The 16,668-nt window shown below is 40.8% G+C and overlaps 4 protein-coding genes across 9 annotated transcripts in view; 2 read left to right on the forward strand and 2 right to left on the reverse strand.

Annotated features, from left to right (window-relative positions):
• Positions 1 to 7,489, reverse strand: part of LOC135167647 (E3 ubiquitin-protein ligase MYCBP2) — a 52,973-nt gene extending 45,484 nt beyond the window's left edge. For 3 of the 4 annotated variants that reach the window (XM_064131058.1, XM_064131057.1, XM_064131055.1), the window contains exons 1-5: positions 7,241 to 7,489; positions 4,649 to 6,784; positions 4,413 to 4,570; positions 4,103 to 4,237; positions 49 to 3,921 (exon numbers count right to left, since the gene is read on the reverse strand). In XM_064131058.1, the coding sequence (XP_063987128.1) occupies positions 49 to 3,921; positions 4,103 to 4,237; positions 4,413 to 4,570; positions 4,649 to 6,784; positions 7,241 to 7,335 (6,397 nt within the window). In that variant the 5' untranslated portion in view covers positions 7,336 to 7,489. The remainder of the gene's footprint in view (positions 1 to 48; positions 3,922 to 4,102; positions 4,238 to 4,412; positions 4,571 to 4,648; positions 6,785 to 7,240) is intronic. The other variant, XM_064131056.1, reaches the window with a different exon arrangement.
• A 136-nt stretch (positions 7,490 to 7,625) lies between these two features.
• On the forward strand, positions 7,626 to 14,097 carry LOC135167667 (alpha-tubulin N-acetyltransferase-like). 2 transcript variants are annotated; one of them, XM_064131096.1, is made up of 9 exons: positions 7,626 to 7,761; positions 8,006 to 8,325; positions 10,396 to 10,545; positions 10,652 to 10,823; positions 10,895 to 11,036; positions 11,344 to 11,446; positions 11,579 to 11,669; positions 11,798 to 11,844; positions 12,502 to 14,097. In XM_064131096.1, the coding sequence occupies exons 2-9, from the start codon at positions 8,222 to 8,224 to the stop codon at positions 12,914 to 12,916; spliced, it is 1,224 nt and encodes a 407-aa protein (XP_063987166.1). In that variant the 5' UTR covers positions 7,626 to 7,761; positions 8,006 to 8,221; the 3' UTR covers positions 12,917 to 14,097. The 2 variants fall into 2 exon arrangements, with proteins under 2 accessions (XP_063987166.1, XP_063987167.1); XM_064131097.1 differs by having other exon boundaries at positions 7,628 to 7,761; positions 12,517 to 14,097.
• Positions 13,546 to 14,970, reverse strand: LOC135167674 (polyisoprenoid diphosphate/phosphate phosphohydrolase PLPP6). Its single transcript, XM_064131122.1, has 4 exons — positions 14,831 to 14,970; positions 14,613 to 14,744; positions 14,438 to 14,537; positions 13,546 to 14,133 (listed from the first exon to the last, which is right to left on the reverse strand). Exons 1-4 carry the CDS (start codon positions 14,837 to 14,839, stop codon positions 13,739 to 13,741), a joined length of 636 nt encoding a protein of 211 aa, XP_063987192.1. The 5' UTR covers positions 14,840 to 14,970; the 3' UTR covers positions 13,546 to 13,738.
• Positions 14,894 to 16,417, forward strand: LOC135167673 (uncharacterized). 2 transcript variants are annotated; one of them, XM_064131121.1, is made up of 6 exons: positions 14,894 to 15,034; positions 15,193 to 15,233; positions 15,299 to 15,408; positions 15,537 to 15,860; positions 15,932 to 16,196; positions 16,267 to 16,417. In XM_064131121.1, the coding sequence occupies exons 2-6, from the start codon at positions 15,217 to 15,219 to the stop codon at positions 16,337 to 16,339; spliced, it is 789 nt and encodes a 262-aa protein (XP_063987191.1). In that variant the 5' UTR covers positions 14,894 to 15,034; positions 15,193 to 15,216; the 3' UTR covers positions 16,340 to 16,417. The 2 variants fall into 2 exon arrangements, with proteins under 2 accessions (XP_063987191.1, XP_063987190.1); XM_064131120.1 differs by lacking the exon at positions 14,894 to 15,034 and having other exon boundaries at positions 15,093 to 15,233.
• Positions 16,418 to 16,668: the final 251 nt, after the last annotated feature.

Consider the following 16,668-nt stretch of genomic DNA (forward strand, 5'->3'; position numbering starts at 1 on the left):
TTTTTATACCAGAATGCGAAATAATAAAAATCCTGGGTATATACTCACTGGAAACGGTGGGTAATGTGAGATTTTTTTTCATGAGACTGGCCGCACATGCACCGCCAAGAAATCCAAGCTCAATTTCCAAGTTTTTCAGGCCATTGCCGGAGGAGAGCCAGTCGTATCCGACAACCAGACATTTGAATCCATAGGTGACCGACATATCATCTTTCATATAATCCGATGCAGTTTCCAGTGAGAAAATCACTTCATTTCCTGGAAGTACTATAGCACTCTGAGGCCACTGACTCGATATATTACTCATTTTATGTAAAACCGGTACATTGAAACTGGCGCCCTTATCCCCCATGATATTAGGAATGTAAAGCTGCAGATAGTCCTCAGGCTGGCACGTTCCACACTCCGGTGTAAATTCAAGAGTTATCCATTTAACACTATTAGGAAATGCAACTTTATAGCACGAAACACTAGCAGGCTTGTAGGGATGATCGCTTTCGATCCATGTATAATGATGGCTAGTAGTTGTGGGAATAGAGTTATGACTTGGCCCCTCACTATCCTGAGAGACTTGTGATACGCCCATGGCATTAAGTAAATTCAGACCAGCAACGTGTGGTAGCATCTCCTGAATTAATGTTAGAACCTGAACACCACATCGTGGATCTGAAGTTGCAAGAGGACTGATGTGTGCCATAACTAATGGTAGAAGTGTTGTGACGAATGTTGCATTACCAAGAACTTCAGCTGTTACCAAATCCTCAGCACGATCTCTCGCTAGTGACAAAATTTCATTGGCACGATGAATAATTGTTGTGGTCATAGCCAGAGTACATTTTCTCGCTTGCATTTCACCAATAGCTTTACTTGTCTGTGGGCTCTCGGAATCTTGGGGATTTGCGTAATACAGTATGTGAGGAATTTGACCTCTTGCTTGAGTGGTGCCATTGAAGCTAAGAGAGCAAACGGAAAATGTAAAATTGGTCGCATCTGGTCCACGAACAATACTGAGACCACCATCTCCATTGCTAGTACGTCCACCATGATTTCTCAGTCTAATTGCATATTTTACATTCTCCTTAATCGGCACTGGTTTACTAAATTTCAATTCAACAATATCGTTGATACAGTCCTCAGGCCCAAACGAGCCACGAGTAAAATCCAAACTACTCCATCTCTGCGTGTGAGAGGGCTCATTGCCAGTGTTGTTTAAATCATCCAATAATTCCAGTTCATAATTATAAACCCCAACACCCCCATAAATACCAATTCCCGCAACCACAATTCCGGGCTTGTCGACGGAGAAACAAATGGCATCCGGTGATCCATTTCCCGTATTCCAAGTTCTCGTTTGATTAGTTCTAGTGAATCTCGAAGGTGTTGTATACATAAATCTACCGCAAGCTGCTTGAATTTCATCCTCACTTCCACTGGATTGCGCTGCCAATTCGGCAATAACACGAGCCAATAGATAACAACAGTGCAATCCCAAATTTGGCAAAGAATGGCATCTCTCCCGAAACAGTGACTTCTTAACCGGTATAAGAATTAAATCTAACAGTCGATCGAGAACTTCACGAAATGACCAGTTAAATATCTCACGACCTGTTGACTCTATCTGTGACTTGTAGCTCATTTGCTCGACTAGAATGGGATAATGATGAGTTTCAGTTGAATTCATCATTGGTAAACCTGCATTATCTGACGGGCTCAACTGTCTCTTTATGCCATCGCTACTGTCCATGACATTATTCAAAATTGGAAAGGTGGATCTAAGACGTACCATAGAGTTGCACAGAGACGCCAAAATAGCTGACAGCAGACGATCTCTACTGGTTACTCCGTGATCTTTATTGATTTCTGACAGAAGTTCGCAGAGTGAGGTCCACTTGAGGTAGGCAGTCGGATAAAATGCATGGTAACAAGCGACAAATGTCTTGTGACACTCATCAAGAATCGATCCTATCATTTTATATCCAGTATTTTCGGTTTTCCTATTTTTTCCTTTCGACGACTTGATGCTAGTTGGAACTGGATCTGATAAAATCTGGCGGAGAAGTGCTCGTACTTCTCCAATGCATTCAGCCAATCTTACGGACTCCTGTGGGGCTTTCCTCATTGGTACAGCCGGATATATTTCGTTGGTATACATTCTCAACAGTCTTAAACTTGCCTCGCTGATGTAAACGAGATGATCCATCTCTAAACCAGAGTGCTGACTCGTCCCTCTGTGAACAACATCAGAAAGACTAGCTTTCAACGTATTCCAGCTCCATTGTAGGAGTGAAATGAGTGATTGAAAGCAATCCTTCGAGACCATTCTTGTGAATTCCCTCCTGAGAATGTAGACAGGTTCTGTTTGGTCCCTGGGTCGATTAGGCGATTGATTTTCAGATGTTATGACACGATAAAGTAACTGGGGAATTTGTCCGGCATTTACGTCAGTCCCATTATTAGTTTTTTTAGATGATTTGAAATAAAACATTACATTATCTTCAGCCGTGACCATGGCCTGACCACCAGATCCACAATCACTGGAGGGCCCACTTACTCTAGCCCAAGCGACGTACCACCGATTGGCCAGTAGTTGAACAGGTTCTTCGAATAATATAGAGTACTTTTGACGTGGCTCACACTCATAAGGAATATCCTCCGTTTCAGCGAGCAATTCTCCATCATTCTCCTGATCCCCACCATCAATTCCAATATCAAACAGCCTAATCTTAGCTGTGTATTCACCACGACCACCAAAAAGTCCATATCCACCGAGTAAAATATCCGTATCAGCCATGAACCTAATGGCTTCAATGGAATGCCCCGAGTAACCCCATCCACCCCCATGATTTTCAAACCTAGAAACAGTCGCATAATCCTCTCGACTGTACACTTTATCATGAGATTGATTCATTTCATTCTCCTCCACTACCAACAATCTCTCCTCTTGAGCCTGTGTCACAGTATCGAGACATCCTAGAAGATGCATAGCTGCCTGTGTACGTGTGACAAAACAAAGAGGAATCACCGGTAGAGAGAGGCTCGGACTTAAAATCCAGGTATTGAGACCGGGAACCTTCCTAGCTTCTGTCGATATCACATTATGAGGGCTCAATTCATTTGTCGATGAATTGAAACTCCAAATAACATTGTAGAGTGAATCTAAACACGCTGCACACTGATTAAAGTCTACCTGATCATTACCAGTGAAACTATTGCAACTGCCATCCCTCTTATTGATCACCAAACACTTGAAAGTATTCGAATGCTCGTGCTGATGGGGAATAAGAAGTATACAGCTCTTATTCGCCAGTACTGTACTCTTGTTGAGACTAATCGAGTTAATCTCATCGACTTTGATATAAGTCTGATCACCAGCTGCCCCCACCCACGTTGCACGTCTTCCCCATCGAGCACCGATATTTGGCACAATATTTGGAAAACTATGCCACGGCTGTGATCTCTCAGATCTACGTGACACGACTGAATTCGCCTCATTCTGACCATTCCACCAGTTCATCCCCAGCTGTCCTTTCTGATAAGCACCGAATGTGTAAACTTCACCTTTGTTGGTCAATACAACTGTGTGATTACTTCCTGCGACTACCTGTGTTGCAGCTGTTGGTATTTTTACTTGAACTGGTCCAGCATGTGCCACCAGATCACCAACACCAAGTTGCCCGTATAAATTGCTGCCAAAACTCCAAACCTCTCCATTTTGCAAGAGTATCACTGTGTGATGAAGTCCACACGTCACTTGAATTACTGGACTGTCAGTTGGAATTGGTACTCGAGCTGGTGGTATGCTGGCAATTCTTGTTGCATCACCTCGCTCAGCATCACTCCCTCCAACGCCATCCTCGGCGAGTAGGCTACTTAAAGGCACTTTTCCAGGACTCGCTTTACCAGCTACTCCACTGGGACCAACTGTAAGAGGATAGATCACAAGAATTTATGGCTCAATGAGTGAAATAAATTATTTTGCCCGGTATATTCATATTGCATGGTATCGTTAAAAATTTATGCTTCGAAAACATCCAAAGGTTCGACTGAGCAGATATCCCAGGGGATAATATAAAATATTAAAAATAGAGTAGAATTGATTTACCTGTCCGTTGATTATTAGCTCCCTTCATCTTCATGCACCATTTAATAGTACTTGGGCCGGCTTTCATTCTTTGACGTTGCTTCCTGTCCTCAAGCCTTCTCTTCAGATAGTCTTTCAAATTAGAACCCGATTTTCCTGGATACAACGGAAAAAAAATGACGATTAATATTACCCTTGCAATAAAATATTACCTACCAGACCCTAGCAAGCTGTTCGATATCATGAGGTTATTGCATTAGTAACTTAATAAAATATGGAAGAAAATGTGTGAGAACCAGCCGGCAGAGGTGGCTGGTAGGACTTGATCTACCTTCAAATAACATGTGCAATCTCATCATGCCTGTATCTCCAGCCCCGGAGGGGCCAAAAACTGCCATATCCCCTCCATTGTCACAATTTTCCCTGGCGCAGATTCTACAGCAGCCGCATTCAGCACAACCGCTGTCCCCAACACCACAACCACACTCCCTGAAACATGGACATTATAACAACCATCAATAAACTGCTAGAATTTGCAGGAAAGATAGGGAGAAACAAAATACTCACTGTCCAGGTCTTTTTGGATTACGATTTGGTAGAATACTGCTGAGACATGATATGCCAAAGCCCGTGCATTCCCGACAGATCGTACAAACCATGCAAGCCCTGTGCCTCCACTGATGTTGACTAGGTGGACACATACCTCGTGCTTCCTCCCAGTCCTCAACCTGCTCTCCTGCCTCATCTTCAGCTACAATTAATTCGTCTTCACCGATTCCAGTCTCCATAGCGACAACAGTTACCTCTTTGTTGACACTTCTGGAGACAGAGAACTCCCTGCCACACTGTCCCTTATTATTAATTCCAAAAGTCCAGAGATGCCCTTTATTCGTGAGTACAGCAGCATGGGCTTTGCCAAGAGCAACTTTTTGAACAAAAACATCTTTGAGATCCGTCACCAAACCGCTGGTGGAATCGCTGTGCAACGTATCCTTTCCAAACATGAGTAGAGAACCCTCTTTGGTGACGAGAGCTGTTGATCCATTGTTGCAAGCTGCATCGACAATACAATGTCCCTCTGCTTTGAGCATTTTCTTTGGTTTTACTGGCTTCAAGGGTCGCCGTACTTTCGAACTATCACCATCCTCTCCGCGTCTCGCTGTACCCGCAAATAACACTGTTCCATCTTCAATGACTAGGATAACATGCTGACCATCGTGGCCAGCAGCTATATGAATGACTCGTGAACTCTTTCCCAGTGGAAAATCTAGCCAACGATTTGGTCTCGTATTGCTCTTCATTCCAAGGGCATTGCCCTTGCCGGTGTACAAGAGCTTACCTGAGGCAGTTTTAAGCAGACTAAATTCTTTTCCTGCAGTGACCATAATAATCTCATCATCACAGGTTGGATTTAACGTATGGACAGACAGTTCCTCGTCAAATGTTGCCCACCCAAAAACATCTACACACTTTCTAGCTAATTTCAGAGGTAATTCGGAAGTCACTGTCACTGGATTACTGAGTGTATTGATAGTACGAACGACGAAACCCTCGTCTTTTCCAGCAGTGATCATGCCTAAATGCTCACCATCCGAAAACATAACAGACGAGGGCCAATCACGACCCTCAAGCACAGCAATACCCCTCACAGTAAGTGTCTCCACATCCAGCTCCAACAACTCACACTGCTTCTTAGGAGCACATTTGAAATACAATGAATTATTGGCATAGCCCAACCACCCTACTTCCGTAGGATAAAAATCAGGCTTATGCCCATAAAGCTGTCCACCAACAGTTCCACCATAGCCACTTCCAATTTTCAATAATCCACGATTAGTATGCAGGTACAGGTACTTTCCATCACTGACGAAACTCCGTCCATTCAATGTAACATTACTCATTTCACTTGGTAAACGAAGTTTGAAAGTATAAATTCTTGAATTCTTTGGAATACCACAGGTTATCCAGTCGGGTCTTGTGAGTTTTCCCAACAGAACAGCTTCAACACTTCTCTGGAGGGATATTAAAACACATGGCATTTGAATATTTTGAGTGGCTAGGGCTTTTGGACACATCAGTAGAGCAGCAATAGCAGCCAAAAGCCGTCCCGTATCACCTCTAACAACAACAAGGCTCAGTAAACAGGCGCAGGCAACTGCCGTCAGGTGTTTACCATCATTGGCAACAGTCGACTCTGGCCCGTGTGACGTCGCCAGGTCCAACAGGAGATCGAACAAAGGATCGACCACATCGTCAGGCTCGGATTTCAGCCCCTCGGGAAGTTGTCCTTGTAGTACATCGAGCAGAGCACCCAATGCTTTAGCACAAAGAACAGGCTCAATATTTCTACTTTCTCGGACAAGCATGAAAACGCTTCTCAACCCAATGCCCACAATCTTTGGTAAACTCGGAGTAGATGATACTCTGTCGTCATCGTCACTATCAGTTTCAATAGTTTCACTGAGGTCCAACGGCTGGGGAGAATCGCAGGTGGAAGCTCTGATTGTTTCACCAGTAATTCTACCATTTTTGTCGAGTACTGTACTTCTAACAGTGGTGAATACAGAGAATGCTGAGGCATTGGTAGATACCTCAATCTCTGGAGGACTCGTGTAACCCAAATCACTACTGGTGTCTAGCTTCTTCTTGTCTCTTTTTTTATTTAACCTAGCTTTTTTAAACTTTTTCCAGTCGTTCCTTAACCTATAAATTAAGGAGAGCGAACGTTGGTTTTGTTTTCATAAAGGACAATTCAAGTGAAACGAAAATACAAACACTTATATTAAACATCCTCGAAAAATAATAATAACAAGTATTGGGAACCCGGCGTCCACGTTTGCCATCAACAACACGAAATCGTGATTGCATTAGGTTTGACCTGTTTGTTTTTCTCAGTTCTCTTGAACCACTTTTGAATCTGTCCTTCAATTAAATTAAACGTTATTACTTTCGTTGAGGTTACGTATGAAAATTAACGGAAAATGAGATGGAAAAACTATTGAACTGAGTAGGCAACAAAATTTTGCCGCCAAAACTGTCGACAATTCGACATCAACAATTACGGAAAATAATGTAAATGCAATTGACAAAAAACACTGAAGTAAACAAAGCAAAATTTTCGAGGTTATAATAGCCATAAGGAGTATTGTTTTTGTATACCTCTGGGCCTCGGCGATGCTTTTAAACAAATCGTAGAAGTTTTTCACGTAGTTCTCAGGTTCACTCTGAAGTCTATCGTAATCTCCAGGCAGCATGATGCAGTCAGTCACGGAGAATTATCATGAATCGTATGGACTTCTTACCAATTCATTTTCCCAATTTTTCATTCGCTTTTCTTCGTAATATTATTGATCGCTCTGTATCGTCCGCACACAGCCGCTGTCCCAGCAAGTTCGACGGGAGTGGAGACTGGAGACAGGGACAAATGCAAAAGGCGTCTGGTAGTGCCTGTGCGTCCCGCAAGATGGCGGCGAGCGGTAGAAATATGAAGTTTGTCGGTAATAAAGACCAGCGATGGCGAACATGGCGATCGGAAGAAATAAAATAATAAAAATTTGGAGGGGATTTAAGAGTAAAGAAGCGCATGCGCTCAGGCAGCGCGCGACCTTCGAGGAAACTGAAATATTAGAGCAAGTGTGTAGTCCGCGATCGACAGTCGCCGTGTGATACAACATTTACAGGTAATATTCCTGTTTTTTAACGTTTCCGCGACAACAGACTTGTCTCGCGCAATCGCAGTCAAATCACTTGCCTCCCCCGGTTTTTGACAGCTACTACGCAGTCTCTAGACAGATCCTGAGGTTGAAGAACCAGGGAAGATCCTGTCCACACCCCTCTCATCACCAATTTCTCATCTCAATAATTTTTTTCAATCACCACCCCCTAGAAAATCAATACCCAACCCTAAGAATTGTTTCTTTTCAGTTTGAGTAAGTGTCACTTTTGTGACAGAACATCGTGGACCAATCGCTGAAATCTTCCGTTAATGTCAAACTCTCAACTATGAAAATTGATTGATTTTCCATCGTTTGTTTGACTGACCGAGCCTTGAAAAAAAAAATACTCGTGAGTGTGGCACGTGCAGTTGGTTACCTTGTGTCTTGTGTTGAAAAAAACCCATAAGAGGAGTACCTCGACAAAATGGATTTTAAGTTCAATGTGAATAGACTCCTACCGAGAAAAATAAACAAGGTCACGCAGAGCTTGATACCGGAAGACTTCAGAGGCGATCGACGTGAATTAAAGTGAGTAATTCCTCTTTTTTGATGTTTACGTCAGATGCTGAGAGATTATTGTAGTGAAAATAATTATCAAGGTTACGTTTCAATTGCAATCTTTAGTGATTGCGTCTGCACTGTACTTTCACCGAATGCATGTCCTGCTACAGTCATTTCTCACTGCCTCGATGATGGCTATTTAAATGCCCGTTTCTTCCTCTTCCTCTTTACTAATGACCGCTGAAAAGAAAAATTCAAGAATTTCATATTCAATCGTTTGCTTGTAATGATAAGGAAAGATAAACGTGTCATTTATTTACCTTAATGGCATTCACTGATTGTGAGCCGTCTGTTGGGTTCAGTCATCTCTGAAGATGTAGGCGGAAGAGGTAACGTCAGCGGGTCGCACCGCACCACTTTTCCATCGCATTGTCTTCTTTCGAAACAAGTGGGAAATTTTTTTTCCATTACCCATAGTACATATTATTTGGTACATCATTGCCCCCTTCCTCACCTAATCAATTGGTCATTTTAATTCGATTAACTTGAATAATATTTTTCCGCCTGAGTCAGACTTCCATGAGCTGCCGAATGTTTTTTCAAAGATTCTATCTTCCCTACCAACTCCTGGATAAAATATTAATTTAAGAAAATAATTTATATGAGTGTAAACCAATCTAAAAAATCTCTCCAGGGTAACTCCCCCATTCACAACTGGGCCAGGATAAACATCAAGACTTTTCATTCCGACGAGCACAGCGGATGTTAACTACTTCCTACGTATAGACTCCTTTCATTCACCTTCTACTTCCTCATCTTTCTGTCTACAAATTCTCGCAGGATTCGTGGATTATTTTATAACATTCAAATTACTGAAGTTCATTGTGATGAATATTTTATGCGCGAATGACTCATACGACGTTTAAACTAGGTAAAATGATTCAACCTGCGGAGTCTATAGATTCTCCTAATAGGTGTTTTGTATCGATCGCCCTAATTTTTAGAGTAAAGACTGTAAGAAATAATGAGCGTGGCCCACCTGTGACACGAATAAAACCTCTAATCATTGGTTAAATCAACTTCGGTGAATTGCTTCAATGAACTACGTAAATATTGACTACAACTGCGGTGAGAGAAATAGTCAATAAAAATTATGCAACAATTTACGCTGCCGGCAAAATTAAATTTGTTCCCTAGAATTTTTTTTTATGGGCAGAAACTTTTCGACTGACGTTGTAATTTTTATTGTTTTCTCTGATAATTTTTGTTGAATTTTTCTCTCCGTGCAGTTGATTATCGGACGCCCTCGATTGACCCTGACTTGTATAACACATTGACACGAATATCCCTCGTGAATAATCAAATCATTTGCCTGTGATCACAGAGCGTATCATTATCAGTGATTCTGGGGAAATTCACCAGGAGTCTTGTGAAAGCAACACTAATACATTCTTATATTCTAACTGTACAGGTAACCCGCATCAGAAAGAACCACAATTGAAACTTTCCACGATCATGCTCCGTTCGGTCGAAAACATAATGATGATTCACTCTATTGTTGACTAACGGTGTCTACGGTAATTAGCCATCGCTCCTTCGTTATTGTTCCTTGCAACATCCTCTGGCAATTTAAGCCACGATTTTTAAATTTATTTTCACTTAAGAATACGAAGATTAACGTGGAGCGAGGCTAGAGTGTTATAAACTTATTCAGAGGGTCTTCGAACTCAGCTTCGAGCATTGCGTGACGCAAAACAATAGACAAAGTTTCACGAAAATATATTACATCGCATGTTTTTCTATTACGAGGGAAATCTTTGGATGTGATGCAGTTAAGATAGAAAAATATAAGTAATAATCGTGTGGACTTGAATTTTCGGGGAAAGAGAGAGAGAGAAAGAGAGTGGGACCAAATGAATAGTTAATTTTTTCATAAATTTTATAATTCATCTATTAAGCGAGTCTGTTATAAAACGAAATAACCGGACAGACTATTAACATGAAAATGGAAAAACGCGGGTGGGAATTCAGGAAGAATAAGATTTCCTCCACGTTCTTTGCTATGTCTAACGACAGTTATTTTTTCCTCATTTAAAGTGAATACCAGAGGCAGTTATCAAGGATCTTGGACGAGATGGGCGAGGCATCAGCAAGAGCTCAGGGCCTCAGCAAACCGATAACAAGTGCTATGAAACTACGAGACACTGACCACATCGTTTATCTTCTCGTTGATGCCGAGGGCAATGGGTAATTGATCATTAATAAATAGATTTTAACAGCAGGATCTGCAGTGTTGTCAATTACCTTACCTCCATTAGGTATTTTCTCTGAGAAAAAAATTCCTTATTTTCAGGGGGCTCGGATGTGTCATTGGTCTTCTGAAGACTGGCTCCAAGAATCTCTTCATGTTCGATGATGTTGGAGTTCATTTCCAGTTACAACCGAGATGCATTCTTGACTTTTACATTCATGAAACGAGACAACGTATGGGATTGGGAAAGGTTCTCTACCAACACATGCTGATGGTGAATTTAAAAAACAATACTTACGGGAGCAGCACAGTCCAGTTAGCATTCTCAACAATGATTTGTTACAGGAGGAGCGTATGAGGCCTGTGAAGCTGGCGATTGATCGTCCATCCGAGAAATTCCTGCAATTCCTGCATAAACATTATGGACTCGAGAAAATTATACCCCAGAACAATAAATTCGTCGTGTTTCATGGCTTCTTCGACGATGGTAATGCGTTATTTTTCGATTACTCTATAAAACACGCTCCATTAATCTACCTCTGAGTATCAAACGAGAGGAAAAAAAAACCCGAATATATAAAATTCGGTCAATGTCATCCGTATACGCTGGAACTGGAGTGCAGGCCTTTCCATTGATTCGGTCAAGGACGTGGACAGTATAACCAGTGTAAAACTGCTCTCAATTAAAAGTGTCTCTAAGCTCAATTGACGTGACCTGGAATATTTGCATATACGAAAATTTAACGGATTATTGAGGGTAAAATTGATCCTCCTTACAATGTTTTTTGTTTCAGAGTTCCAAGACGTTAGGGGCAATCGATACAATTTACAGTCACGAGGGTCTGTTGAGGGTTCAGTGTATAACAACAATGACATTCGAAAGTCTCAGTCAGCTAGGTAATTTTTTCATAGGACTCAATGGGGTAAAACGGACACTGTTTTCTGGGAACGTGTTTATTTCACCCTTCCATTTGTCAGAAAAAAAATGATTTTTTTATGGGAATTCATGAGTTAAAATGAATGTTACAGCATTAATGGGCACTCAACCCCCCATTCAGCAGCCCCTCGAAGCTCCTATGGACGTTACGCAGCCGCCAGGCCACAGTGTTCCATGGCCAATGTACGATGAATATATTTTGATTGAAAAGTGTATTAAATTATCCTCTGAACCACCTACCTTCCAGCGCACAATCAATTACACATTTACTCACCCATTGCTGCTAATAACTAACGCTTGTGTCCTTCCAGATAATTCATAATGCCCCAGTTTTTGGACAGACAACCGAACGAACTGGGTAAGTAAGCGCCTGAATAGTGAAAAATTAGAAGAATTTAAAAATCACTGGCTAATGTCGTGTCCATGTGCTACGATTATTATTCAAGTGGTACATAACGCATAGTGTAGTTGCATTCGTCATTCACTTAACTCATATCGAGTCACTGAGCAATGTTGTATCTGTCTAATTTCACTCTACCACACACTAAGAATAAATCCTGCTATTTTTGTAATACGTTCACTGAGCATTCCTCTTAGTGATCCAAGCAGGCATGTGATTATTTCTCCTTTAATTAGATAGAAAAATAAATTTTTATCATTAAGTTTAATATATTCTTTACCTTAGGTTTTTAAATTTTCATTATTTATGACGCCATATGATTTTACGTGCAATTGCTGATTATTTATTTACCACATGTGAATTATTTTTGTATTGTTCACTTTAATGTGCATCACTTAATATTTATACATTAAATGCAGCTGTTTTCGCAATTATGATTTTTGTATTATTTCTTTATCCACTTTATTCATTATATTACTCGGATTACTTGGCAATGCATCCCCACAATCCTACCCAATTGTTCATCCTCATGCAGCTGATATGAAAAAAAAAACAGAAAAATCATTTGAGTGTTGTAGTGCTTTTAAAAAACAGCCAAAAATATTTCGTGAATAGAATAAATTTTTGTAGTGAAATATCGTCAAACCCGGGTCCGAAAATGGAACGTCCTCGTTCTCTGAGTTTGTACTCTGAGGATGAGCATAGGACTCGTCCCCAGGAGACGAGCAATGCACCAACTCCTGCCGCGGAGTACGTGCCCCAGCCAACGCCCTTTACATCATTACGACCAATACCAACGCCTGCTCCACCGCCTGTACCAGAACCAGAACGCCTACCCGAGCCCGAACCAGAGCCAGAACCATCACCCAAACCCGAGCCTGCTCCCAAAGAGATCGAACCTGTAATTCCTGTTCACGTCGAGGAGAGACCAACGACGAGTGTAAAAGCATCACCATCTTGTGCACAAGAAGTTGGTGGCAATCAGTCAGGACACTTGGATCTCAAATTTTATCACTCACCTTTGTGGTAGAGACTATGAAGCACTAATTTCCACATGTTTAGTAAAATACCTTGAGAGTTTTTGAATTTTAATTAATTTTGAAGGGAATTCCGATGGAAATTTCAATGTTTGTGAAATTATTGGAATTTTTACGGGAGTTATGGCATTCGCTAAAACATTGCCAGAAATTCCGGGTCAACTTGCGATGATTTTTCTCCCCGTACCGCCAATTCGAAGATAAGAATATAATTTGTAGAATTTCTTCACTCATAATTTTTCAGTACAAAATATGCAATTTGTATATTTAGTTCACGGTGTGAATTTTACGCTCTTATGTTCAACGACCACTTTGTAGTTTTCTGTTCGATAATATTAAACAGAAGCAACATGATAGAGGTCAAATAATGACTAATTATTTGTAGAAATCATTGGCAACGCACAGCTACTTGCATTGATATCGCTCTAAACTTACATTAAAGAATATCAAAAAATTAAATATGCTATTCCTCGCCCCGTACTTATTTGTACATAGAATAAACCGTATGAAATCGACTTAGATTGGTAATAAAACTTGCAAGGATCCATAAGCCCTATGACTCATTAAATGGCAACTATGTGAATAACAACAAAAAAGTTAAACACAAATCAAAAGTCAGAAATGGGGATAAACATATTCAAACTCATATTGAAATATTCACACTCTTGATATAACATTTTACAGAATAAAGACTCAGTTAAGCCGTCAACTCGTCTTATTATTTATCACAAAAGGAAGACGTAGTAACTATAACTATAATCAAGACGATGATCATTTCTCGTCAATTATAAAAATATTTAAACAGACACATTCTCTCATACGTGGTATTCACCCCCGTCAAGTTTTTCATCAGTCAACCAAGACACGAGACCAAGGCATGTATCAGCTTCCAAGTACATGACACCTATCAATAAACCATTGAGTAACCCCAGAACGATTCCTGCAATTATATCAAGAAGGTGATGTCTCCGCATTAACAGTCTCGAGATGCAAACGGATATCGTCCAAGCTAGCAGAGGAGGTATGAATACAAAGGACACTGGCCACAGATTTATGAAGAAATAGGTGATGAATGTCGTTCTCGAGGCATGTCCAGATGGAAAGGAATATTTATCGGGTCCCACAGCGAAGGGATCGTCACTTTTCATGGGCCTTCGTCTTCGTGTTACTGCCTTCAGAATAGCAATCAAAAAGATATCCATCAAGAGCCCTAAAAAAAACTCATTAAGGGGTTGAAAGAAAAGTTTACGTGAAATTCAGTAGCGAAGTGGTAAAAGAAGACAGATCACTTTTGACTATTGATCAATTTTTCATGAATGTCTTGATATCTGGGAAAGATAGCAAAATTTAAATTATAACCTTTGGAGCGAATTGAGTGCTACACCAATACAATTACGAAAATTCCGCTATCTCTCTCAGATATGGAGATATTACTCGAAAAGACCAGGCCCAGTGATAAGTTGACTTATCTTGTTGCATCACTTCGGTACTGGGTTGATGAAGCTTTGATTTACCTAAAAATAAATTCACTTGCATCTGATACAAATTTTTGCTGTTAACAATCCAGAGCAATGCCAACCACCCGGCGAGCCAGGGAATCCCATGCGCTGATATCTATTTTCATACCAAAAAATTAATCAGTTCATGGCGAATATTCTATGTTTTTGACTGAGGGCATTCAGGCATTACCTCCAGCAATTTACAATGGACTCTGAGCTGTCGAAGAGGTGAAATTCTCTCGAGTTTTTTCACGAATACATCGGTGACGTATGCATCAACTGCTAAGACTTTTCGCAAGAGCGAAGGCACCTCTCTCTTCTCCTGATTAGGAAAATAAATTTATTTCGAGAATTGCACGAAAAGATAAGCAATGATGAGAATACAAATAAACAAGGGAATGTTCTAACCTTCTCCATTGGATCGTTGTGGAACTACCAGGGTTGCTGTCACCGTTATGCCCAGTTTTTTAGGTTAGGATGGTCCCTCTACCCCCTTCTGGCCAATCAGAACAACAAACGATCAGCTGATCTAACCGCCACAATTCCATTTATACACAGTGGTCGATGATGTGACAAAAGTGGCCAAGAAAATTGTAAATCGAAAATCAAACGGTATATATTAGATAGTGTAAAGTGCATTTGTAATTCTGATTTGTGCTCATTAAATACTCCATTGTTGAATCGATCTCCATCACTCCGGGAAATATAAAGCCAATATATTATTCATTCCATAATCACATTTGCCTGCCGCTATTACTTCAACAATGCAGAAGGATAAACCTACAACACCAACTATGAGGAGAGCCCAAACGTAATGACTTCTCATTAAAAATTAGTTGCAATTATACTTTCTTGAATTTGCGTTTTGTTGGTTAGGGTTGTCAGAGCTCGAACTCCAGACAGAATAGATGCAGTATCAAGAGCTCGAAATCGTGGACAAGTCAGATGTCGAGCGACGATGGCACCAACAGATTTTGCAATACCAGGTGAGTTACAATTTTATTGTATTATTTTTGTTGTTTATTACTCCAAAGACATCCCACCAACAACAGCTTCTCCTGGAGGCTTGTGAAAAGCTAAATTGACAGCAGAAACGAATCTTTGAAATTTCTAGGTGCACCGGTGCCCAGAAGAAACCCGTCGGTGCCAGCGAATTTGCTGGACAGCACCAGGCGTTTTGAATCCGACGCACCCAACAACGAGCTGAGCTTGCTCTACGACAAATACGTCCAAACACTGGCAGAAGAGCACATCGTCAAGCAGAAGATTCACGAGAGGGAGAAAGTAATAGTGACGCAGTTATCAGCTTTGGCGAAGGAGCAAGAGCAGTGCGAGCAAAAACTTCATAGCATTAGAATGAAACAGTTTGAGGTTTCTGCATTAAATGACATTCAGAGGGGTTCAGACGCCCAAATCAAGGAAATTACAGCCCTTCTGAGTACTACGAATTTTTATGAGATGATAATATTTCACGGAAATGGATGATTTATTTTTTTTCCATCCTTGCAGAAACTTATCAGGGCAAACCTGTGGAAACGCTCGGTCAGATTCAGTCAATACTCAAATCCTTGGATACTCTCACTTGCAAAGATGTCATAATTCCGAAAACAACAGAGGACATGGAGAAATTCTTAGCTACCCTCAAGGAGTGCAATGACTTTTTGATCTTCGTGAATTCAACGATTGGAGAAAAAGGAAAGACGGTGAATAAGGGCAACCAGGGTCTCAAAAATTTCATCCAGATTCATGAGAATCTCCAAAAACACGTAAAGAAGTGAGTAGAACTACTGATCCTGTCTGGCATGTGCTGTAACCCGAAAGTATGCATCTGCTTTTTTTTTCAGTTTGGAAGATTCTATCGAGGTTGTCCAGACAGAAGTGTTGAAGACCTTTTCGGCAGCTCTTCCACACCACTAGAATCCAATAATATTTAATTCGCAATACAACTACTTTACTTATAATTTTTTCACAAATAAACCAAATTGTTTGATAAAATTTGACGAAAGTTATTGACTCATTACCCAATAATCGCCATTTTTGTTATCTCTCTGACGCACACCTACAATACTCACATACATAAAGATGCACAGGCTCCGGTGCAGTCCCGCAGCGTCCCCTTCCTTTCCCGAGAACCTATCACCCCATCACCCCTTCACGTACTTATTCCTTAAAAGCGCATGCTCGTCATTTCGCCATATTTAATTTTTCTCAAATTTCCCATCTTTTTTCGATAAATAAGAGGATCT

Source organism: Diachasmimorpha longicaudata, chromosome 11 (genome assembly GCF_034640455.1).
Source record: "Diachasmimorpha longicaudata isolate KC_UGA_2023 chromosome 11, iyDiaLong2, whole genome shotgun sequence".
Classification (NCBI taxonomy): domain Eukaryota; kingdom Metazoa; phylum Arthropoda; class Insecta; order Hymenoptera; family Braconidae; genus Diachasmimorpha; species Diachasmimorpha longicaudata.